The sequence below is a fragment of the Chamaea fasciata genome, unplaced genomic scaffold (genome assembly GCF_029207755.1).
Source record: "Chamaea fasciata isolate MVZ Bird 193981 ecotype frontalis unplaced genomic scaffold, bChaFas1.0.hap1 SCAF_104, whole genome shotgun sequence".
Classification (NCBI taxonomy): Eukaryota; Metazoa; Chordata; class Aves; order Passeriformes; family Sylviidae; genus Chamaea; species Chamaea fasciata.
In genome coordinates, this window is record NW_027094189.1 from 76,125 (window position 1) to 101,326 (window position 25,202).

At 55.9% G+C, this 25,202-nt stretch overlaps 3 protein-coding genes across 3 annotated transcripts; 2 read left to right on the forward strand and 1 right to left on the reverse strand.

Moving 5' to 3' along the window:
* Window positions 1-1,165: 1,165 nt before the first annotated feature.
* Window positions 1,166-3,310, forward strand: LOC136304522 (zinc finger and BTB domain-containing protein 22-like; the record flags this gene model as incomplete). The annotated part of the gene is made up of 1 exon (XM_066208042.1): window positions 1,166-3,310. A coding segment is annotated over one exon (2,145 nt), but the record flags the coding sequence as incomplete, so codon positions are not given.
* A 3,043-nt stretch (window positions 3,311-6,353) lies between these two features.
* Window positions 6,354-9,591, forward strand: LOC136304510 (uncharacterized). Its single transcript, XM_066208021.1, has 2 exons — window positions 6,354-6,443; window positions 7,017-9,591. The coding sequence occupies exons 1-2, from the start codon at window positions 6,354-6,356 to the stop codon at window positions 8,862-8,864; spliced, it is 1,938 nt and encodes a 645-aa protein (XP_066064118.1). The 3' UTR covers window positions 8,865-9,591.
* Window positions 9,592-14,046: 4,455 nt separating this feature from the next.
* LOC136304516 (zinc finger protein with KRAB and SCAN domains 7-like) lies at window positions 14,047-24,939 on the reverse strand. The gene is made up of 3 exons (XM_066208033.1): window positions 24,891-24,939; window positions 21,267-21,417; window positions 14,047-17,392 (listed from the first exon to the last, which is right to left on the reverse strand). Exons 2-3 carry the CDS (start codon window positions 21,345-21,347, stop codon window positions 16,289-16,291), a joined length of 1,185 nt encoding a protein of 394 aa, XP_066064130.1. The 5' UTR covers window positions 21,348-21,417; window positions 24,891-24,939; the 3' UTR covers window positions 14,047-16,288.
* Between the last annotated feature and the right edge of the window lie 263 nt (window positions 24,940-25,202).

A 25,202-nucleotide genomic window follows, 5' to 3' on the forward strand; every position in this document is an offset into this window, starting at 1 on the left:
ACTCCGTGCCACGCTCTAGGAGCAAAGGCTAAGGAAAGATCTGGGCGGCTTCACGGGAGCTGAGAAACGTGGGGGTTCACAGGAGGGAGGATTTAGGGCGCCGACGCTCCGCGTGGAAATCATCCGTAAGTGGCTTCACCGTCCATAAGTCGCGACAAACGCGTCGGGAGAGTCGGCGGAAATCCCCAGCGTGGCGGTTTTTGCTGGAACTCCCTCCCAGGAAGAACGGGAAGACTTGTGCTGGTGGATGTTAGTTTCGTCTCGCCGTCCCCTCGCTGGGTGCCTCCCCTCCCCGTAAGCGTTTTTCCCCCATGGGAGGTGGGGGTCTCGCCTGGTCCTGCACAGTGATCACCGTGCCCGGCGAGGTGCAGCCGCCGGCAGGGAGACAGAGGAAACAAATCTCCGGTTTGTTGAGCACGACGAGTCGGTTTTATTCCCTCCCCGCCCCGAGCCGGCGAGGGAGGAGAAGGCGGAAAGAGAGAGAACCGCGGCGGCGGCACGGTGGTGGGGTTTGATCGGGAGTTGCAGGGGAGGAGTCGAGGGAGGAGATAAGGAAGGTAAGATCAGATTTCAGCTGCTTCGAAAACGGGAGGATTCCACGGGAATCGATGGGATTTTGGGGCGGAACTATGGGATTTGTGTGGCAGTTAACGGGATTTGGGCTGGAACTCAGGGATTCGATGCAGGAGTCGGGGAATCGATGCAGGAGTCGGGGATTCGATGCAGGACTCGGGGATTCGATGCAGGAGTCGGGGATTCGATGCAGGACTCGGGGATTCGATGCAGGACTCAGGGATTCGATGCAGGAGTCAGGGATTCGATGCAGGACTCGGGGATTCGATGCAGGACTCGGGGATTCGATGCAGGACTCAGATTCGATGCAGGAGTCAGGGATTCGATGCAGGACTCGGGGATTCGATGCAGAACTCAGGGATTCGATGCAGAGCTCGGGGATTCGATGCAGCACTCGGGGATTTGGGGTAGAATTGAGGGATTGGTGTTGGAATGAATGGGATTTGGGCCGGAATTGAGGGATTAAGGGATTTCGATCAGAATTATGGGACTTGTGTTGCAATCGATGGGATTTTTTGCCGGAATCAATGGGATTCGGGCCGGAACTCGGGGATCTCGGCCCAGAACTGCCTCGTTCCCCGGGGGCTTATAAAAATATTTTAATTTTTTTTTCCCCCTACCCCCACAGCCCCTCCCCCTCCTCCGCCATGCCCCGGCCCTGCTCCCCCCCCTCCCCCCCCCTTCCTCCCCCCCTTCCTCCTCCTCGTCCTCCTCCTCCTCGCTGCTGCACCTGGAGTTCCCGCAGGTGCCGCCGGCGCTGCTCTCCAACCTGAACCGGCAGCGCCTGGAGGGGAAGCTCTGCGACGTCTCCATCCGAGTGCAGGGCCGGGAATTCCGCGCCCACCGCGCCGTCCTGGCCGCCTCCTCTCCTTTCTTCCACGACCAGCTGCTCCTGAAGAACCTGGACTCCATCGAGCTGCCCAGCGTGATGGACCCCGCGGCCTTCGCGCTGGTGCTGGGCTGCGCCTACACCGGGCGCCTCTCCATGGCCCCGGGGGACGTGGTGAATTTCCTGACGGTGGGCAGCGTGCTGCAGATGTGGCACATCGTGGACAAGTGCGCCGAGCTGCTGCGGGAGTTCCGGGCGGCTCCTTCGTCGTCATCGTCATCCTCGTCTTCATCGTCGTCCTCCTCGCGGCCGCGCTCCAGCGACGGCCAATCCCCCAGCAGCACCAACTGCCTCGCGCCGGCCCCAAAATTCCCCAAACTGGGCAGCGAGGAGGAGGAAAAATTCCCAAAACTGGGCAGCGAGGAAGAGGAGGAAAAGTTCCCAAAGATGGGGAGCGAGGAGGAGGAGGAGGAGGAGGAGGATGAAGGGGTTTTGCCCCGAAACTTCGGGGTTTTGGTCAAGCGGGAGTGGCTGCAGGAGGACCTGGTGCTCACCTGCGAGGAGGATGAGGAGGAGCCCCGGGAGGATGAGAGGATTCCCGGCGGGAATGAGGGGGGGAACCCGGGGGGCTCCGGGAGGGGCCGGGAAAATCCGGGAATGGGAAACCCGGGAATGGGAAACCCGGGAATGGGAAATTCGGGAATGGGAAAATCGGGAATGGGGGCTGGGAAGGGCTGGGAAAATCTGGGAATGGGACTTGGGAAGGGTCAGGAAAATCCGGGAATGGAGCCCGGGAGCAGCCGGGGCACCTGGGGCAGCGAGGGGATCCACGGGACCTCGCACGGAAACGAGGGAATTTTGGGCGGAACTGCTGGGATTTCGCGTGGGGGCGAAGGAGTTGGAGGAGTCTCGCACGGAACCGAGGGGATCCTGCACAGAACCGGCAGGATTTCGCACGAAAACGAGGGAATTTTGGCCGGAACGGGCGGAATTTCACGTGAAAATGCGGGAATTTTCCCCAGAACTGGCGGAATTTCGCGCGAAAACGAGGGAATTTTGGCCGGAACCGGTGGAACTTTGCACGGAAACGAGAAAATTTTGTACAGAACCAGCAAAATTTCGCGTGAGGCCGAGGGAATTTTGACCGGAACCGGTGGAATTTCATACGAAAACGTGGGAATTGTGACCGGAGCCGGCAGAATTTCACACGAAAATGCAGGAATTTTACCCAGAACCGGCAGAACTTCACACAAAAACGTGGGAATTTTGCACGGAACCGGCAGAATTTCAGAAGAAAACGCGGGAATTTTACCCGGAACCGGCCGAATTTCGCATGAAAACGCGGGAATTTTCCCCAGAAGTGGCGGGATTTTGCCCGGAAGCGAGGGGATTTTGCAGGAAAACGAGGGGATTTCGCCCGGAACTGGCAGAGTTCCGGACGAAAACGAGGGAACTTTGCGCGGGAGCGGCGGAGTTTCACACGAAAACGAAGGAATTTCGAGCGGAACCGGGGGAATCCCGCCCGGGACCCCCAGGAGACCCCCCCGGGCCCCGCGAGGGGGCGGGGCCGAGCCCTCACCTGCGGACCAGGTGAGCTGGTGCGGCTCCGCCGAGGGCCCGCGGCTGTTCGTGTGCCACTGCGGGAAGGCGTTCTCGCACCGCAGCATGCGCCAGCGCCACGTCAACATGCACCTGGACCTGCGGCCCTTCACCTGCCCCGAGTGCCGCAAGCGCTTCAAGATGAAACATCACCTGAGCGAGCACATGAAAACGCACACGGGGCTGCGGCCCTACACCTGCCCGGCCTGCGAGCGCCGCTTCATGTGGAGGGACAGCTTTGTCAGGCACCGGGGCACCTGTGCGGGGACGGGGACACGGGGGAGGGGACAGGGGACAGGGACACAGTGACACCTGGGCACAGGTGAGGTCACACCTGGGTGCGTGCAGGGACAGCTTTGTCAGGCACCGGGGCACCTGTGCGGGGACGGGGACACGGGGGAGGGGACAGGGGACAGGGACACAGTGACACCTGGGCACAGGTGAGGTCACACCTGGGCAGGTGCAGGGACAGCTTTGTCAGGCACCGGGGCACCTGTGCGGGGACAGGGACACGGGGGAGGGGGCAGGGGACAGGGACACAGTGACACCTGGGCACAGGTGAGGTCACACCTGTGACACCTGGGCACAGGTGAGGTCACACCTGGGCAGGTGCAGGGACAGCTTTGTCGGGCACCGGGGAACGGGACAGGGGGGAAGGGACAGGGACAGAATGACACTGGGCACACCTGTCACACCTGGGTGCGTGATGTCACACCTGGGCACAGGCGGTGTCACACCTGGGCAGGTGAAATCACACCTGGTGGGGTTGGTGACGTCGCACCTGGGGTGGGTGGGGAGGTGGGGGGGAGGGCACAGCTCGCTACGAGGGTGACGTCACACCCAGGTGACCCTGGAGGTCACACACCTGGATGACATCACACCTGGCGGGGGTGACGTCACACCTGGGCAGGATGGGAGGGGTGGGGACAGGTGATGTTACACCTGGGTAGGTGGATGACGTCATGCCTAAGTGACATCACACCTGGATAACCGCATCCCACCCAGACCTGGATCCCTCCCACCTGGATCCCCCCAAAGTCACCTGGATCTCCCCCCAAAACACCTGGATCCCCCTGAAAAGCACCTGGATGCCCCCAAAACCCACCTGGGCCCACTCAGGAACACCTGGATCCTCCCCAGAACCCACCAGGACCCCCCTCAGCGACACCTGGATCACCCCTGGGACACCTGAAACCCCCCCAAGGACACCTGGATCCCCAAAATCCACCTGGAGTCTCCTCATGGACACTTGGATCCCTCCAAAGACACTCGGATACCCAAAAAAACACCTGGAGCCCCCAGAAACCACCTGAACCCACCCAAAACCCACCTGGAACTCCCCAAACCCCACCCGGGACCCCCAAAACCACCTGGATCCCCCCAAAACTCACCTGGAACTCCCCAAACCCCATCTGGCCCCTCCCCTCTATGACATCACAGGTGTGTCTGTGACCCCCCCGCCCCTCCCCCCTCCGGGTTTGTATTTTTGGGTCAATTTGTGGCGATTTTTGGTTGAGAAAAATGGATAAAAATCCACCCGGGGGCGTGGCCAAGGCTCCTCTTGGGGCGGGGCCTTGGGAGGGGGCGTGGCCAGAACGCGGAACTGGAATCGAAAGGTGCGGCTCAACAGGGTGGGCGTGTCCGGGAGGAAGGGGCGGGGCTGGAATCACAGGGCGGGGCTTTAGGGGAGGCGTGGTCAAACCCTGAGGGTTCATCCTGACCCCTCCCCCCAATTTTCCTGCCCCTCCCCACTCACCGCCCCTCCCCCACCCATGGGACACCCCCCACTCAGCAGGCCCCGCCCCCCTCGGGCCCCGCGAGCCCACCTGGGAAACCCCAAATCCTTTGGAATTCTCACCTGGGACCCCCCAAAATCCCCCCAGGAGAGCCCAACCCCCCCCGGGACCTTCCCAAAACACTGGGGACACTGGGAGGGGACACTGGGGACACTGGGAGGGGACACTGGGGACACAGGGATGGGTCACTGGGATGGGACTGGGGACACTGGGATGGGACTGGTCACACTGGGGACACTGGGAGGGGACTGGTCACACTGGGGACACTGGGAGGGGACACTGGGGACACAGGGAGGGGACACTGGGATGGGACTGGGGACACTGGGATGGGACTGGTCACACTGGGGACACTGGGAGGGGACTGGGATGGGACTGGGGAGACTGGGGGCACTGGGATGGGACACTGGGATGGGACATTGGGGACACTGGGATGGGACTGGGGACACTGGGGGCACTGGGAGGGGACACTGGGATGGGAGCGGTGGCACTGGGGACACTGGGAGGTGACACTGGGGTGGAGCGGTGACACTGGGGACACAGGGAGGTGACACTGGGGGCACAGGGAGGTGACACTGGGATGGGAGCGGTGGCACTGGGGACACTGGGAGGTGACACTGGGGTGGAGCGGTGACACTGGGGACACAGGGAGGTGACACTGGGGGCACAGGGAGGTGACACTGGGATGGAGCGGTGGCACTGGGGACACAGGGAGGTGACACTGGGGACACAGGGAGGTGACACTGGGGTGGCACCGGTGGCACTGGGGACACAGGGAGGTGACACTGGGGTGGAGCGGTGGCACTGGGGACACTGGGAGGTGACACTGGGGGCACAGGGAGGTGACACTGGGGTGGAGCGGTGACACTGGGGACACTGGGAGGTGACATTGGGATGGGAGCGGTGGCACTGGGGACACTGAGAGCACAGGGAGGTGGCACTGGGGACACTGGGAGGTGACACTGGGATGGGACTGGGGACACTTGGGGGCACAGGGAGGTGACACTGGGGTGGCACCGGTGGCACTGGGGGCACTGGGAGGTGACACTGGGGACACTGGGGGGTGACACTGGGGTGGCACCGGTGGCACTGGGGGCACTGGGAGGTGACACTGGAGGCACTGGGAGGTGACACTGGGGTGGCACCGGTGGCACTGGGGGCACTGGGAGGTGACACTGGGGACACTGGGAGGTGACACTGGGGTGGCACCGGTGGCACCGCCCTGTCCCTGGTGACGGTCACGTGCCCCCGGCCCTGCCCGCGGTGGGCGTGTCCTGCCGGGCGGCGCGGCGGCGGGAGCGGAGGGGGCGTGGCTGCGCGTGACGTCACACGGCGGCGCTCTTGGCGGCGGCGGCGGCGCCATTTCCGGCTCTGTCACCGGGTGCCGCTCCGGGCCCGTTTCCCCGGGGCTGTCACCGGGTGCCGCTCCGGGCCCGTCCCCCCGGGGCCGTCACCGGGTGCCGCTCCGGGCCCGTCCCCCCGGCTCTGTCACCGGGTGCCGCTCCGGGCCCGTCCCCCCGGGGCCGCTCCGGGCCCGTCCCCCCGGGGCCGCTCCGGGCATGTTCGGCTTCCGGGAGAGTCCCGGCGGCTTCCTCGGCCCGTTCTCACGGGATGACCGCACGTTGGTACAATTCTGGCGCATGATGACGGTAGGGGACGGGGGAAGGGGACACGGGGTATGGCAGAGGGCATGAGAGGGGTGGCAGGGGGTCCTGGGAAGGGGTTGGAGAGTCCTGGGGGGGGGTTGGGCAATCCCAGGTGGGGTTTGGAGGGTCCTGGGAGGCTTGGAGTGTTCAGAGGGGGCTTGGGGGGTCCTGGGGGCGAAATGAGGGTCTTGGCGGGTCTTTGGGGCTCCCCAGGTGGAGTCTGGAGGGTCTTGGAGGGGGTTGGGGGCTCCTGGGGAGGGTTTTGGGGAGTCCTGGGGGGGGGATGTGGGGGTCCTGGGGGAGTTTTGGGGGGGGTCCCAGGTGGGGTTTGGAGGGTCCTGGAGAGGTTTGGGGGTCCCAGCTGGAGTTTGGAGGGTCCTGGGGGGATTGGGGGCAAAGGGGGAGAGCAGGCGGTTGCAGGAGGTGGCGGAGGGGATGAGGGGCTGACCAAGGGACAGAGGGGACAGCTGAGCCCTTCAGGGAGGGGACAAAGGGGACCCCGAGCGGGCACAGGGGCCACCCCAGGAGGCCACAACTGCCAAGAGGTCAATGCCACCTCCCCTGTTCCCTCCCTAGCTCTGTCCTCCCGAGGTGCTGGATGCGCTGGTGTCCGTGGTGGCCGTCCTGGGCGAGCTGGCGGCCACCATGGCCGGGCCGGACGGGGACATGCTGCTGGCCTTGTACCCAGGGTCCCTGCACGAAGAGCTGAGGACGTTCAGCCGGCGCCTCCGTGACACCCTGGACCATGGCAACGTTACCTCCCTGGGCCAGCGCGGTGTCACCTCCCTGAGCCAGGCCCTGGCTACCACGGGGGACACCTGGGCTGATGTGAGAGCCGCGGTCAGCGCCTGGCAGGAGCGGGTGGACGTGCTCTACAAGAGCTGGGTCTGCTTGGCTGACAAGGCCGAGGAGATCTACGTCACCTTCCATGTGGAGATCCCCAAAACCGACCCGGTCTGGGACCTACGGGACAGGCCCGCCAACTGCAGGACAGCTAGGGACAACCTGATGGCTTCATTGTGGCTCCTGTGGATGACCTGGATCTCGGCAGTGGCGACTGGGACCAGGGAAGGGCCCAGGAGGGGATGGCGGGTCAAGGACGCCCTGGGGCTGCTGGTGCGCTTTGTGGGTGTGTGTGTGACAGCCAGCGAGCTCCCCAGGAAGCTGCAAGAGTGTCTCAAGAGCATTGAGGACGCCCTGAAGCGGACACAGGAAGTGTCCTGCAATGTCCCCAGGATCTTGGTGGATGAGGTGAACAAGTTCGAGTGGCTGTGGGAGGGCAGCGCCCGCCTGGCCAGGGATCACCTCCTTGGGACACTTGGGGACATCCACGATCTCCTTTTGAGTCCCTTTGGCAGCTCCATTAGCCCTGGCAGCTCTGGTGGCCCTGGTGACTCTAGTGGGCCAGTTAGCCCTGCTGGCTCTGATGGCCCTTGTGGCCCCAGTAGCCCTAGTGGCACCGTTAGCTCTGATGGCCCCAATAGCCCTGGTGGCCCCAGTAGCCCTGGTGACCCCGGTGGCCGCTCGGTGGCCAAGCGGCGACAAGAAGCCATCGAGGACACCCCGATGCCGTGCAAAAAACAGCGCACAGCGCCATCGTGTGGTGAAACAAGTAACAGCAGCTCAATGGCAGGAACACCTGAACAACCTGAGGGTACCTGGGGAAAACCCGAGCCAGGTGCAGTTTGTGAAACCGCCAGCCGTCTCCCAAAACACCCCGATGTATTACCCCCAGGGACACGGTGTGAACTGGCAACGTCCAAATTGGTACGTTTTATAAAAGACACTTGCCGTGAATGCATTCACATAGGAGTAACTGGTATTTCAAAACATAGACAAGACTTTCTAATTATAGGCAAGGACAGTAATAAAACCCTTGGACTTTCAGTTATTCCAGCTGTTGTTTCAGCAAATTGTGACGAAGAGCTGAAGGTTTTAGCTCTTTTTCATGAGGCTCCACTAGTAATTGAACCAAAAACACCAATAGCTATTGCTATTGCACTGCCAATGAATAGAAATGAGCGAGCTGGATACCGAGAAATACCTTGTGAGGGCTTTAACCCGGTGCCTAATGACCGCTGGGTGAAACAAATCACCAAGGAACAGCCGGAGCTGGAGTGCAGTCTGACACACATGGAGTCTGGTGAAACAGTCCAGATCACAGGCATGCTGGACACAGGGGCGGATGTCACCGCGATTTCTCATGGACATTGGCCGAGCGATTGGAATCTGGGGCCGCCCGAGTGTCTCCTCACGGGGTTTGGAGGAGCTACGGAGTGTAAGCAAAGTAAATCCGAGATTACTGTCACGGGTCCCGAAGGAAAGACAGCAGACATCCGGCCCTACGTGGTGTGGGATAACTCAACAGTGTGGGGGAGAGACGTGATGTTCCAGTGGAGAGCAAAGATGGAATTGGATTCGTAATGGAAACCACAGCGACGCCTGCCACTCATCATTAAGTTCCCGTTATTCCGTTATCGTGGAAAACCAATCAGCCTGTTTGGATAGATCTGTGGCCTCTTGAAAGCCCTCAAAAAATTAGTGAGGGAACAGCTACAAAATGGCCACATCAAACCCACACACAGCTCCTGGGATTCCCCGGTGTTTGTCATTCAGAAGAAGACTTCTCTGATTCCTGGAGATTGCTTCATGACTTGAGGATGATCAACCAAGTGATAGAAGACGTGAGGCATTTACAACCTGGATTTCCTTCTCTCTCAGTGATTCCAAGAGACTGGCCTCTTGTTGTCATTGACTTAAAAGTTTGTTTTTTCGCTGCATCCAGAGGATGCTCCTCGATTTGCCTTTTCGGTTCCAGCCATCAACAGAGGAGAACCATTGCAAAGGTACCACTGGATGGTTTTACCACAAAGAGATGCAAACGACCTGCAGCCGGCTCCGACCCCGCCGAACCCGAGAACAGCCCCACGCCCGTTCCCAGTGAACCCGTGAGGGGCCCCTTCAATCCTCCCGTAACTTACCTGGGCTCGTAGCGACCCCCCCGGAGCTGACAGCGGGCTGCCCACTCCGAACAGCAGCCCTCCTGAACGAAACGGGTTTGAACACCGCGGGAATTTCAACAACTTCCTGCAGCGCTACTGCGCATGTGCGGCACAGCCGCCCGCACAGAAAAATGGCGGCTCCCTGCAAAGACCTTCCGTACAACAAAATGGCCGCTCCCTGTGATTTTCCGCGCAACAAGATGGCGGCGCCCCACACGGAGCATGCGCACTGCCGCCGGCGCCATTTTGTAACCACCGAGACTCAGCCTCCATCTACAGCGCCATCTCTGGCCGCCGTGCCCGCTGCAGGGTCGGGCGGCCCCGGAACACCGGCGGCGGAGGTGCCGCGGCTGCGGCCGGCCCCGGAGGTGCGCGGCCCCGGGGTGCCGCCGGCGGGGGTCCCTGTGACCCCCCAGAGCAGGAGTCACCAGCCATGGGGGCGGGTGGCCCCGGAGCGCGGCCAAAGAGGCTTTCAGCACCCCCACCATCGGCGTGAGCCTGCCGCGGGGAGCAGCCGTGTCGAGGTGCCGGCTTCTTTTCAGCCTCTGCCAGCGCCAGGATTGGAGCACGGGAGACGCAGTTTTGGTGTTCGGGCTCAGGATTTTATTCATTCTTATCTGCATTACAGCCTCACAAGCCGTGAGTTCTGTACACTAACTAGCTAAGCACAAAATGGAGAGTCTCTCTCTATCTCTACCTGTGCTTTTCAAGGACAAATCATCCAATGAGAAAATGACACTCAAATTATTTCTATTTTTGACTCAATGACCCCATGGTCCACAATGTGGGCTTTATTACCCAATCAAAGAAACCACCCAAACACATGAATTGAAGGTGAAGAAGTGTTGTGTTTGTGCAGGTCCAGGGCCCGGGTGGATTCCAGCGGAGAACGTGGAGCCAAATCAAGCACAGGAACACGCTGACAGCTCCAAGAGCAGAGAAGCAGCACGCAGACGTGAGCTGCACGGAGACTGTAGCTGATGGCAGACATCTTCTGTCCCACGTGCAAGAACTGTCAACCCTGGGGTTTGTGTTCGTGTAAAAGGTGTGGGAATCGTTGGTATCGTAGAGCTCTGTTGGCACAAGCGTGGTGAACATCGTGGTGTGATCTAGAATCCCAAACAAAGCACAAGGCCGTTGGATTTTTCGTTGCAGTGGGTCACGGTGAAGAAAGCAGCCCCCATCTTCCCATTCTTCGGGAGGAATGGAGGAGGGAATTTTTGAGAGAATCAAAAGAGATTCAAATTTGGAGAGTTGAATGCAAACAAAATAATTCAGTGCCTTATATCTGGCCGGTCCCGGGTGAAATTTGTGGATGAACCAAAAAAGGGAACGTGCTGAAAGATGTGCCTGGAAATTAAAAATGAAAAAGGAAGTGCCTTAAATCAAAAAGCATTAAGTTAAATCAGGGATCGTGTTTATATCTTATTTTGTTTGCCTTCATCAACGCAACCTTACCTGTCGATCAACCAAAGACCAACACTTGGGGATCAGTGGTGTTGTTGAATCCCTTTGTTAGAGAATAGTTTAAGGGAAATCTGGGGTTCAATCAAATGTTACGTTTTTTTGCGTGCTTGCTTTTAGTAATTTACTTGCTTTTAGTAATTTACTTGCTTTTAGTGATGCAAATTTGCCACTCAGTCAACCTAAAACAAACGTCTGGGTGACTTTAGCCAGTGCATCAGGTTCAGATACCGTATGTCTGTCCAATACAACCCAGAAAAGCCATTTCCCACCTGTCTGGTTGGTGTGCCAGTGGATGCTCGGCCAGCTCCAGAGAAAACTGACAGAGCCATTCAAGGTACAATTGCAGGATCATCCACATGGGATTTCTGGTCCCCGGTAGATGCATGGAACTGGTGGGTTCCTCACCTTCCCGCGGCATCTCGTGAACCTGAAGTACCGAAGACTTTTGGTTCTGTAAACATGATGTTTTCATGCCAAATTAAACTGTACAGGGAAAGATCAATTTTTGGTCAAGGATGTTTGTCCTTACCACTTTCTATAGAAAAATGAGATTAATTGGTGTAATCATACTTCTTTAGTTCAGTCACACGTCAGTCCACACGGACATGAGGTACAAATGCAAGTTTAGTTTTAAATAAATAGAGGGTTCTTAAGTGCCTTAGCAAATAAGAGACGAAATCAGTTAGCAAGAAAAAGACCTAAGGTCTAGTTTAAAGTTCAAATGACATTGCCTTCTGCAAGGTTGGTTTAATTCTAATCCTAACAAAAATAATGTAGCCCTGCTGAAACATGCCCAGACAGAACAGACAGGGCGACATGTGCAGAATTTGTGTAAGAAATTGCAAATATTGTCGCACATCAATCTTAGCTTAGGCCAGGCCCAACAAGGCAATACTGGACTCGTGTTTCTACCTGATTGGTAGAAACCAGTAGAATAAAATGTGCTGCTTTAAAGCTCAGGGAAGACCAATCACAAATGCCACTGTTGTTGTTTCTGCGGCTGCTACTGATAAGACAGTAGATATCTATATGTATATATAAATATATGCACACTGATAAGACTCAGGGGACACAGACTACAGGTGCTGCCGCTGCTGCTGCTTCTGCTTGGGACTCAGAAACTTGTGGGAATGCATTTCCACACCCAAGCAAATGATTCTATTTAAGTAAAAAAGTTTCAGTTTACCTTTGAACTTAGAAGGAAGCCAAGCTGGAAAGTTGTGTGCCCTTCTCATGGACATCAGCCCAGTGCCAGCACAGGGGCACTGGTTGGGCTTTGGAGATGTTTCTCAGGGCCTGTGGCTGCTGCTATTGGCAGCAAGGCAAATTGTCCCTCCTTAATCATCCTATACTTGAGAATGAGCTCAGAGGTGCTCAGGCGCTTTTTAATGTGTCCTGGCCAGGGGTCAGAGGCTTCTCTGACACCTGTGCTCGCCTTTTGTTTCTGTGTTGTTTGTCATTTTATCGTTTGTAAAATGTTTTATCTTTTGTTAAAACCTTTCTTTGTTAAAACCTTTACGTTACCAAACGCACTTGAAGAGCCGCCTGGCAAATGTTATGAAGCCACTCTGGGAGGTTGCAGGCCGACCCTCAGGCTTGATGCATCTTCATGGGGCTCATTACACGCTGGCCTCATGTGAGAATGTATCAGAAACTTTATGTTCTTGATGTTCTTCGTGAAACTTTCTGTTAGAAGGCTTCCTGCACACTGCTGTGATAAGATGCCACCGCTCCTGCTGGGGACACGGGGACTTCACTGGCTCAGTCTGTGACGACCTCGGCCTCCATGAGGCTGATTAATCGTGCAATAAATGACTTTGCTTTTCCAACTGCCCATCGCCGTTGTCTTCAGTGAGGACACCCCGAAAACTCGACACACGATGGCCCCGGTGGCCGAGCGGTGCCAAAGAGCCATCGAGGACATCCCGAGGCTGCTGCGGGCACAGCGACGTCCCGTCATCGGGGTGGTGACGCCACTGGGGACATCGCTGGTGTCACGGATCCTCTCCCCCCTCCCTGCACGGTATTTGAGACAAATTTGGGGAATTTTCCGGGAATTTCGATTGAAACTGTCCCAAATGCTGATGGGAATTCCTGGGCAGACGTCACTGGGGACACTTGGGGACACTCAGGGGACTCACAGGGACATGGGGGTAGGGCGTGGATGAGCCCCTTTGGTGCCTTGCAGGACAAGCAGCAGACCCGGGTTAGAAATGACAATATCAATGACAATTCAATATCGCCTTTCGCATTCATGCGTCACCTTTTGCACGTTGTTATTGATGACAAGGATTTTGATACGGTGCAATTTATAATTCCTCTCGGCGGCTTTTCGGCATGACATCATCTCTCAGTTTATGTGTGCACCGTATGGCCGACAGCAATGGCACCGTAATAAATCCATTTTATACCCCAGGCCTTAGCGAAATATTAAAGTAGAGACTGCGCAACGCTGAAATGCTTTTATATTATAACTCTTATAACTGACTTTTATGTTATAATTAACTTTTCTAGTATAACAAACTTTTACATTATAAGCAACTTTTACACCATAACCAGCTCAGGGAATGCCGTTGTCTCAGTTTGAAAGCCAGGTGCGTGCCAGGGAAAGCCGGAGCCTCCCTTGGAATGCGGAATTCAAACCCCCTCCCTCCGAATTGTTAAAATTTATAAAATTAAGGGGTTTTTAGCCAGCATTACGGGGATAGGATAACAGTTCTGGTCTGTATAACCAGGCAAACAAACACCGACCCCAGCATTAATAATAAACAGGAGCAGGAACCCAGGAACAGCTTCCCTGAGCGCGGCACTTTCCCCTTTGGGGCAGTTCCGGGCACAGCCAGCAGGGGCGCTGGTGGCTCCCAGTGGGCGGGGCAGCTGCGGTGATCCCCCCGCGGCTGCAGGGGGCGCTGTGGGGCGGGCTCGGGAATGGCGGCTGTGTCCGAGACGGGAAGGGATGGAAGGGATGGATCAGGAACTGCGGAGCTGTGGCTGAAGGGATGGAAGGGATGGATCAGAAACTGCGGAGCTGTGGCTGAGGGGATGGAAGGGATGGATCAGGAACTCTGGAATTGTGGCTGAAGCCACAGAAGGTCTCGGCAGGCAGGGGGTGCGAGCCCACAGCGTAGCCAAAAGCCTCAAAGCAGAGCTGAAGAAGCGGGGTTGGAGGGGCAGGGCTGGCCCAGCTCCAGCAGGACAGGAGGAGGTGAGCTCAGAATTCCTGGGCACACGAGCAGATGGTGGTAGATTTCCCAGGACCAGACTTGGTGGTTACAGTGAACTCCTCCTACAGCAAGGAGCAGCCTGGCCATCGTCTCTCCAAAAGCCGAGAGCAAGAGACAGCCATAGCTGCCCCCAGCCCCCGTCCTTTCCCTGCCCCCAAAACTCACGGTCTCTTCCCCCTCGAGAGAAACTCCCAGAGACAAAAAAAAAATCGTAGCCAGGTGCTACAACTGCTCTCCTTCGGTCCCTTTGTTCTGTACACAGAAGTTAGTTTAAGTACCCGTAAGTACCCAATAGTTAATCTTCTAGCAACTCATGGGGAAAAATTCTATAAGTAAAAAAGAAAGAAATCTCATCCCCAACATACGGGCTCCCCACATCCATCCCTAATACGGCCCCACTCCAATGTCAGAGCCAGGTGTCTCCCTCCTCCCAGTAACTCATTTCTCAGGACTGGAAGGTGCCCCAAAACCTCCTCAGTAACCCGATCGCCCCAAGCTCTTCATCCCAACATGCGGCTGTGTCATTGCAGGCCCCATCCCAGCCATCCTACCTCTCCCAAACACAGCCCCGTTCTTGGCGGGGCAGAGCCGCTGCCGGGGCATCGGTGTGTGCAGGGAATCCTTTATCCCTCGTGGGCAGCTCCAAGTTCCCGAGGGAAAAGTCCTGTGTTCTAGGGCTGTCCACCTCCTCAGATTTGTCGTGTTTAATACCCAAGTGCAGCAAGCCCGTGCCCTGTGGCTGAGCGGAGCTGGTTGGGAACGCCCCGCTCGTCTCCGCCGCTCGAAGCCGCTTCCCCGGCTCCGGCTGCCGCCTCCACCCGGCCCCGGCGCGGTCCCGCGGGGTCACCGCTGGTCCCGCAGCTGGAGGGGTTCGATGGGGCCGCGCCCCGCCCGTCCCTCGCTGCGGCTCCTTCAGTGACACGGGGCGGCCGAGACCCCTCAGTGCCGCCCCGACCAGCCCTCGGTTCTGCTCTTTTACTGCCGGGGAGTGGCCACTGCCGGTGTGGGTTTTTGTTATTTTTTTATTCTATTCTCTACTGCCGCCGCTTCTCGCCGCTCTTGGTTCAGTTCTTCCGTGACACGGGCGACGCAGAACCCTTGGTGTGGTTCTTTTCTTGTATTTTATTCTATTCTCTGTGTTCAGTTCTATTCACACCTTGCACCTGCCTGGGGTCCCCAAAGCCCTCAGCAAGCCCCAAGGCTCTCCCAGGAACCCTCAACTCCCTCAAACCCAGCATCCCCCACAGCCCCTGCAAGTTCCCCCCATGGCACCGGCCATGGCCATGTCCCCACATGCCACTGGCCATGTCCCACCATGTCCTCACCCATGGCTGTCTCCCCACCGTGTTTCCATCCCTGTCATTGTCCCCCACGTCCCCACGAATGGCCACGTCCATGCTCATGTGTCCATGTGTCCATGTGTCCATGTGTCCATGTGTCCATGTGTCCATGTGTCCGTCCACATGTCACTCTCAAGATCTATGTCCCACCATGTCGACGTCCCCCCATCATCCCAACCACGTCTCAGTTCAATGTCTCTGTTTTTACCCCACTGTTGGATATTTTAAACGGATGAAGAGAAAAGAAAAGCAAATCAAGGCCAGAAGAAAAGGATTTCCCTGTCCATGCCGGCTGAGGATCCACATTCTTGGGTGGGAGGGAAGAACCTTTTTTGGAGGGGTTCCCACCTCACTGCCTCCAAAATCTTGGTCTTGGCCCCACATCATCACCATGTGGCTGCACAAGATGCCCTTGGGCAACAGGAAATCAAAATTATGGAATCCCTGAGGTTGGAAAAGATCTCCAAGACCATCCAGTATTCCTTGATGCCCCCAGAAGACAGGATTGAACACAAAAGATTTTCTGGGGTTGAAAGTCAACAAATCCGCTCTCCCCAAGGAATTCCCAGTGTCGGTCCATGTCCCGATGGATGTTCCTGCCCCTGCATCCATCAAGGTGCCCATGAAGAGACAGGAAGATGTGGATGCCCCCCAGCCAGGTGTCTTCCCAACACGGATCACCAGGACCACGGATCACCAGGGCTCTGCCCAACAGGGGTCACTGGGGATCATCCAACGCTGATCCTCCCATGGGGGATGGAGCTGGAGCAGCGCACGAAGCTCTTCCCGCACTCGGGGCACTCGCAGGGCTTCCCTTAGTGCTGCCTCCGTTGGTGTTGGGTCAAGTGAGAGCTACTGGAGAAGCTCTTCCCACACTCAGGACACTCGAAGGGCCTCTCCCCGGTGTGGATGCGCCGGTGGACAGTGAGGTCAGGGTTGCGCTTGAAGCCCTTCCCGCAGTCGGGGCAGCGGAAGGGCTTCTCATCCGTGTGAATCCGCTGATGGACGAGGAGAGCGGAGCTCATCTTAAACCTCTTCCCACACTCGGGACACTCGTAGGGCCTCTCCCCGGTGTGGACGCGCTGGTGGACACTGAGGTGTGAGTTGCGCTTGAAGCCCTTCCCGCAGTCGGGGCAGCGGAAGGGCCTCTCCTCCGTGTGAATCCGTTGATGTCTGAGGAGACTGGAGCTGGTCTGAAACCTCTTCCCACACTCGGGACACTCGTAGGGCCTCTTCCCGGTGTGGATGCGCTGGTGTTTTTTCAGGCTGGAGCTCCATCCAAAGCTCTTCCCACATTCCAAGCAGGTGTAGGGCCGATCCCCGGTGTGGATCACCCGGTGCTGAATGAGATCCGAGCTGCGTCTGAAGCTCTTCCCACACTCTGCACACTCGTAGGGCTTTTCCCCACTGTGGGTCCTCTGGTGTTGCATAAGATTGCCCTTCTGGTAGAAACTCTTCCCACATTCCCCACACTTGTAGGATCTTTCCCCAGTGTGGATCAGCCGGTGTCGGTGGAGATCAGAGACGTCTCTGAAGCTCTTCCCACATTTCCCACACTCGTAGGGTTTTTCTCCACTGTGGATCACCCGGTGCCGGAGGAGATCAGAGACCTCTCTGAAGCTCTTCCCACACTTCCCACACTCGTAGGGCTGTTCCCCACTGTGGATCCTCTGGTGCCGGAGCAGGTGGCAGCTGTAGCTGAAACCCTTCCCACATTCCAGGCACTTGTGGGGCTTCTCCCCTCCATGAGGCTTCTCCACCAGCTCTGAGCTCCGGCTGGATCTCCAGCCGCCCTCTTGGCACAGGGCGGGTCTTTCCTCCTCGCAGCTCCCTGGGCTGGGTGTGCAGCCCCTCCTCCTGCGGGATCTCCGGGGCTTTTCCTCCTTCTCCATCTGGGCACTCCTTGGGAATGACAAATCCTGGTTTGGGGAGAAAACAAGAGGAGAGCACCTTAGGCTGGGGGTTCCTCCTTGCCCAAGTTATTCTCAAAAAGTCAGCGGGCACCTTGTGTCTGTGAAAACCTCCAAAACACCAAGATTCAGCACAAAAGTCCTCCAAACATCAACACACAGATCAAAAATTCCCCACACATCGAGACTCAGACAAAATTTCATCTACAATACAAAGATTCAGCCCCTCGCAAAACCTCCCCCACCCACCTCCCCAAATTCCCCTCGCGGGGGCGCTGCGGCCGAGGGCGGGGCGCACGTGGGGTCCAGGGGGGCACCGCTGGGACCTGCGGGTCTGCCTGGCAACTGGTGAGTCATCAGCGCCGCGCGCTCCCATTGGCGGAGCCTGCCCGAGGGGTGGGGCTGCAGCAACGGGGGACACCCTGCTCCAGCGGGGATGTCCCGCAAACGGGGAACCCCCATGAAAGGGAGAAGAGGAAAGTGTCTTTACAAACAGATGCTGCGAATCTGCTTGGGGATAGGGCCAGGCACTCGGACATATGGAAGGGACAGAAGAAGCCATCACTTCCAGAAAATGTTATTACCTGACCACACAGACTGCTGCTCAGCCAAGGTCCTGCTAAATTCATCAACTTCGACAAGAAGAACAAAGAACGAACCAAGCTGTGACTATCGTTACCTATACAGAAGTGGGGTGAATGTTGAGGAGGGGATGATCAGGAGACAGATCAGCAGTGAGAGATCAGGGGGGTCTGTGAAGAGTCGGCAGGGAGACAGCACTGAAAATCTCATCAGTGAGGACACTGGGATATTCAGGGAGTGAACATGGCAGGGCATCCATGGAGGGTGGAAAAGGGAAAGCCAGGAAGGCGTCCTGGCAAAAGGGATGACGATCGCAAAATAACTCTGAAGGGTCCCTTGGGAGAATGCTGAGGTAGTTTGCCCAGAGTTTTACCTTTCATGTTTTTCAGATTCTGCGCTGCATAGGGGTGTAGTTCTGAGCCTCAGATTAAGTGCTGCTAAGCTCTCATCACAGAGTAGGTACACAAAACAAATCCTTCTCCTGCTGAAGACCAAGGACAACAAGCACAACTTTCAAGCCCAAATGCATAAAACACGGTGGACTAAAGAGACAAACGAGGAGCACGACACCTCACGACCTGAGGCTGTGGTTGGACAACTGGGCTCCAATATGCAAATGGCCCAAACTTAACAAAATTTAGGACCTTGTGACCAGTCGTCCGTTTTGTGACCATTCTACGTCCCCCTGGAGTGTAGCCCTGGTCAGGCTCCTGCCCTGCCCAAGGTGTACCCTAAAGAGCTTTCAATAAAAATCGACTTTATTCTCTAGCTCTGTGCAGTCCCTGTTACAGGTCAGCCTTCCCAAGGCATCGTTCTCCCAGAGGTAATTAAGGACATGGACACCCAGAGGGGCAATAAGGGAGGTCGAGAAGGGATTTAGACAACAGGGCATGGATGGCGTTGGTGTGCTGGGAAGGGTTAGGGAGGAGTGTGAAGGAATTTGGTCAAGGCAAGAAGCAGCAGGAGGAATCTCTGTGGTCAGAAAAAGGAGGATGGAAAAGAGGAGGAAGAGAGAAATACTGAGGACCGGGACGTTTTCCAGCAGGGTCTTATCCTCAAACTTGGCCAGCTGCTGCAGATCCTTTGTGCCCCCGGTTTCCAGGAGAGGAAAACAAGGAGGTCAGGATCCCAGGGGGTTTCTCCGTGCTGGGGGGCGGCAGCAGCGGGCGCAGAGGTGCGGCACCGGGAGCACGGGCTGGGGGCCTGTGGGGAGCTGTGGGGCAGCCGGGGCTCAGCAGGAAGGAAGGAACAGCTGGGAAATGTGGATGGATCGAGATTCTCCTTTAAGGATTTTGTTTGGGTCTCTGGAGAAAGGAATGACTCTGCAGAAAGCTCAGCAGCGGTCAGAGGAGGAGCACCCACAGGCACTCAGGGGGGCTGCAGGAGCGGCACAAGAAGCCCCTGGAGCACTTGGGCACAAAGGCACAGCAGGTGAAGGCAAGAAGGGAGGAGGAAAAGGCCAAGCTGAAGGCAAAGGCCATGGCAGAGTTTCTACAGCCCCTGAGGGATGAACCCCAGCGCCCAAGGGGGCCCCAGCACCGAGGGGACGGGCTCGGCCACAAGCACCTGGCACAGGCATTGCCCTCCTCAGCGGGGGAGAGCCCACCCAAACAGCCCCTGGCAAGGAAGCAGGGTTCCATCTGCAGGCCACAAGGACACTGCAGGCACACACGGCAGCACCCTCAGCAGGAGCAAGTCCACCCCTGCATGGACATGGATTCCTGGGGCTGCCAGAGCTCCCATTCCACCAGGGACCCACCACACTGCAGCCCTTGACAACATTCAGGCTGGGGCTGCATCCACACGAGGCCTTTCCTCATACACACAGGGGCCTCTCCATCCACTCTGGATCTTAGACCTAAGGGGGGAAAATCCCAAAAATGTCTTTGGTTACTCGGGGGACAAGTGGGAAAGATGAGCAGATGTGTTTTAGTCAACCACTATCGGCAGATGTGGGGGATGGGTTTGAAATGCAGGAATTGTTATTTGCTCCTAATTGTGACTGTAATTTACTGGGGAGGTATTTGATGGCTCTATTGGAAATGCAAATCAATAGTGTAAAAGGTGAAACACAGGCCAGTTCTCTTGTACCTTTGTGTCAAATGTCTGGCAAGGCCTGTGCTGAAGTGAACCCACAAGTGTGGGCAGCGCCAGGGAAAGAGGGAAAATCAGACACCCAGCCTCTCCAAACGACTCTGCAGCAACCAGGACAAGTGGTGTCTAAAAGCAATCCCCTGTTCCAGGGAGGGAAGGAAGGGCTTACAGCCTTGCTGGGGGTTGGGTTTGTTCCTTCTTTCTCTAAAGAATTTTTTCCCCACAAGTTACCAAGGAGACCAAGTGCTGGATACTTGAGAGTACTTAACGGAAACAAAGAGGTGGACAAAGGTGGAAGGGGGAGATAACGCAGGTAGAAAACGGAGCTTGAGGCAGCTGCGGGCTCTTCTTTTTCCGGCGTTCGGCGTTCGGGTGAAAACATTAATTTTGAAGAATTAAAGATTTTAGTTAAACCAGATATTGCTGAAGTAAGACAGATAGACTTCCCTTTTGATAAGCAGAAGCCGGATTTAAGGAACTGATAAATCACGAGGCCTGTCAACTTATGTTTGTGTATTCTGACTAATCAATAGGCTTCAAGAAGGACAATGAATTCATAAATCAAATACTCCTGGGAAAACAGGATTCAGTTGTCACACAACACTAAAAGGTTAAAAAGTCAAAGCAAAGAAGACTCACTTACTTCATCATCCTGAGACCCTGCCCCATAAAAAAGACCACCGACCCATTTCAAAGAACAAACCACGCATGCTTAATAGCTTTTGGCTAATTACCATACGAAGCGGGGAATGGGATGTACTAAAGTCATGAATATACATTTGTGTTTTGCGTATTCAATCCTTCTGTACATAAAAAGACCCTGTGATCTTCTGTAGGGGCGCGTGTGTTTGGGAGCTATCCCGCACGCTGCCCGGCGTCGTCATTAAACATACACTTCCTAACTTTAAACCGTTAGAGAGTCTTTTGTCCGTCACAGTTGGATATCGGCATTAGGGCGATTTTCATATTTTTTTAATAATTCAGTTCTTGGTACTGTTTTCGTTTGTTATTAATGCTGCAGTTGTTTGGTGGGGGGTTTTTTGTGTCTGTTTGCTTTGTAATACATACTAGTAAAGAACTGCTATTCCTGTTTCCTGAATCTTTGCCTAAGAGCCTCTGATTGTAATTTATAATTGAAAAAGAATAAAAGGGGGCGGGGTTTACACTCTCCATCCCAAAGGAAACTGCAGTTGGTTTTTTTTATTACCTGGCAGATACCTGTCTTCCCAAACCAAGACAAGCCTGTTATCCAGCCCCTGTTCAAGGCAGGGCTTTGGGAGCCAGGCATCTCTCCCTAGAATGCTCCTCCTATGCTGCCAACCAAGAAATCAGATGGAATCCACAGAATGGTGCAGGACCTAAGAAGAAGAAATGAGATGATCAAACCCAGGCACCCCACAGTCTCAGATCCTTACACCATCTGGAACCAGGTTCCCTCCTCACACTGCTGCCATTCAGGACTTGATGTCAAAGATGCTTTGGGGGATGCCCACTGACACAGGATGCTGAACAGGATTTGGCCTTTGAGTGGGAACAAGAGGGAGAAGGGAAAATGGGAAAGACATGGACGGTCCTTCTGCAGGGATGCACAGAAGCACCAGCCCTATTTGGGCAAGCCTTGCAGAAAAAATATCAAAAGAATTTACCTCACCCCCAGGGACAGGGATAATGCAGGATGAGGATGACTCGCTCCAGTCAGGAGGACACGAAGTGGCAGAAGAAGCCTCTGTGGAATGGCTCCATTTTCAGGGTAAAAAGAAACTTTGAGCATGTGAAAAAAACCCGCAAATGGTGGAGAAAAAATTTAAATATTTGGGACATATTTTGATAGAAGGTTTGTGGTGAATTGACCAAGGGAGGGTCCAGGGAATCTCAGAAGTAACGTTACCCAGGACTAAAAAGGAGCTGGGACGAGCATTAATGGGACCTGGATTGAGGATTCTCTGTTCTAGCCAGAACATTGTGTGACTTTGTAACCCCAGACAGCCTCAATGTTGCGGTGTGGACATGAGAAAGAGAATAAAACATGAGAAAATGAAAAAATCCCCAAATGATTGATGCCCCAGCCATGGCTCTCCCAGACTCCCAAAAGGAATTGGAATTGTCTGTGGATGTTAAACAGGCCACGACTGACCCCGCACTGAAGGCACCGGAGCAGCAGCCAGGGCTCCACAGCGGGGGAAGCCCCTGTGCCTGCCCACAGATCCTCTGCTGGAATCGTCTGCCTGGGCACCTCCTGGGGCATCTCCACACACTGGGGGCCAAGCCTTGCTGCCACTGCTGGAGCTTCAGTGGTTTCTGTGCCTGCACCCGCCACAGGGCTGGGGAAGACAACGGGAGAATTCCACTCTGGCTCTCAGTCACACTCACACACTGGGCTGGAAGGGATTACATTGTGGGAAAACATACCGGCTTTAAATTTAGGGGGTTTTGAATTTCTCTACTCAGGCTTGGTTTGCCTTTGCCCTGGGGAAAGGAATTTTAGAAGATTTTTTTTTAAAGGGATGTTACACCACTCAACAGAGATGAGTTTAACATCTCAACAGACTGGGAATAGCCCAAAAGACACCCACAGAGATAACGACCAGCAACAAAACATCAACGACCATCAGCAAACAGCAACAACATCTACCGCAGACACTGCCCCTGGAATAGCTGGAGACACCTGGTCTGGAAAAGGCTGGTAAGGAAATCCAGGAGTGCCGACCTAATTAACAGCAGAGGCAAAGAAATCCGGCTCCAGTAGGAAACCAAATACTGAGAACTTCACAGCTTGGAAGCAATGAACATAAATCCAATGGATTTCTATGGGTTCAGACTGCTTAAAGTTTAGGGAAAGTCCAGTAAACCTCACGTGTCATGGAATGATTTTCTCTGCAAACCCGGGCTGTGTGTGGATGAAATGATTTCTGTTGCACATCCTGGCTATGATCAAGTAATGCCTTGACTCTCTAACACTGAAGATACTGTTGGAGAATGTTTGTATTTCCCGCAGTTTCAGTGACAAGATTACATTATTGGAAAAATCTTCCGTAATAACCATACGTATATATTGTCAGTTAGGATTGGGCCAGGGGTGTGAGAATCAATTTTTAGTTTTAGGAAAAGAAGTAGAAAAAACTTGATTGCTGTGCAATGTTTCTGGGTATGTCTGTGCGCGGCTCTTAAAGATGGAAAAATTTTGGTAGGGGTTTTTCGGTGTCCACCTTTCGGTTGCATTTTGCAAAACTAGAAGAGCTTTGAAGGTGACCCTTTTCCCATAAACAGTTAAAAGAATGTTGTTAGAAACAAATAAAGAAAAGACAGACTCTGGGGGGACCACACGTGAGTCATCCAAAGGCTGCTCTGCAAGAGAAGCTTCCTTCCAGGCAGCCAGGAGAGGAGCTTTAGAAATGCAAATTAACACTGCTGGGGAAAAGTGTGGACAATGCACCAGGCTCTTCTTGCCCGGGGGAGGAATTGGGCTCATTCCCTCTGTCCCTCACCCCAAGCTCTGCCTGCTGGCACAGATGGAATTGGCACAGCCAAAGGCAGAGCCCACAGTGAGGAGATCTGACTCTGCAACACAAATTGCTTCAGCTGCAAAGGGAAACAGCAAATGGAGAATGTTGTGAAAACTTCACTAAAAGAAGTGGGGGGAATCATCCCTCTCCCCACTCCAACATGTGCTCTCACTGTCTGTGTCACACAGGGAGCATTAGACCACTGGGGTGTTTGTGCTACCACAAGTTCAGAGAAATCACTTGGGAATCCAAGTGTGTGAGGATTTAATCAGAGAAAAGAGATCAATTGATGCAGCCCTGGCTGGAGGGAGCACCCAAAAATGGGAAAAGATGAACGGCCATCAGAACAAATCCTGCAACACCATGGACCAGCCCCAGGGAACCCGAACCAATTCAGATCAGGGGCCAGAGAACCCACTGATCATTTCAATGGCAGAATTAGATTACAACCTGGCCTCGAAATAATAACCAACCAGACAGATCCAGCTCCTCAGCCTGGCCCACCAATCCACTCAAACGAAGAATGCAACATCTCACCGTGGGATGGGATCAGATTATCCATTAGCAGAAGGAGGAGGACAGGGTGGAAAATTAAATGACTCAAGCTGCTGTTGGCAAATAGATGACAACAGAAAAGTGGTGAAACAGGTAACAAAGGAACCACCAGTTTCAGAAAATGTTACTGACACGGACTGCTGCTCAGCCAAGGTCCTGCGAAATTCCTGAACGTGGAGAAGAACAAAGAGTGAACAGAGCCACGAGTATCGGATGTTCTACAAAAGGGGGGTGCACATTAACGAGGACATGCAGGAGGCGGATCGGGAACTCGGAACCTTCCGAGGACCTTCGCCACTGGGCAAAGGGACAGGGAGATGCAGAAGGGAAAATCAGGATAAAAAGGAGCCCGCGTACGACAACAACTGGAGAGACCCCACGGCAAACGCCGCACGGCCTCTCCCTTTGTTCAGGAATAAAGTCACTTTTACAGGACTCCTCGGTCTCCTCTGGGGACACAAACCTCTGGCCACGGGAATTTTCCCGCACAGCCCCGGGGACAGGGCGGCCACCTCCGTCCTACCCGCAGGAAGCGGGACGAGGCAGCGCTGCTCCGGCACCGGCTCCTGCCGAGGCAGCGGCGGGAAGGAGACCGCGGGCAGCCGCTCCCGCAGCGCCCTCAGGCCACGGGGAACACGGCGCCGACACGGCACAAGGAACCCGCCAGAGCCCCCTGCCGCCCCCTCCGCCCGCAGCCGGCCCCGAGCCCCGGCAGAACCGAGCGCGGCTCCCACCCGCGCTGGGGCCGCCTCCGAGCTCCGCCGCCGCCTCACCGGGCTCCGGCCGCTGCCGCCGCTCCCGGGCCCGCACACACGCTCCGCCAATGGCGCCTCTGCCGGTCAACGGCTGCCCGGGGGGCGGCCCCGGGGCCGGGCTTGGCCCCGCTCGGCCCAATCGGCGCGCGAGATTTTGGAGTGACGGCACAATCCGCCAATGGCAGCGAGCTAGGGGCGGGCTCTGCACACGGCCCGCACCCGCCCCGCGCTCTCAGGCCCCGCCCCCGGGCTGTGTGAGGGGAAAGCCGCAGATGAGGAACAGCGCTGGGACGGGCCCGGGCCCGAGTCGGGATTGAGCTGGAAACACAA

Excerpts from the sequence above, each read along its gene's own strand:
- LOC136304510 (XM_066208021.1), top strand. The coding sequence starts at position 6,354 with ATGTTCGGCTTCCGGGAGAGTCCCGGCGGCTTCCTCGGCCCGTTCTCA. Across the intron at positions 6,444-7,016 it reads AATTCTGGCGCATGATGACG|CTCTGTCCTCCCGAGGTGCT; the intron begins GTAGGGGACGGG and ends TTCCCTCCCTAG.
- LOC136304516 (XM_066208033.1), bottom strand. The coding sequence starts at position 21,347 with ATGCCTGGCTCCCAAAGCCCTGCCTTGAACAGGGGCTGGATAACAGGC. Across the intron at positions 17,393-21,266 it reads GGAAGACAGGTATCTGCCAG|GATTTGTCATTCCCAAGGAG; the intron begins GTAATAAAAAAA and ends TCCCCAAACCAG.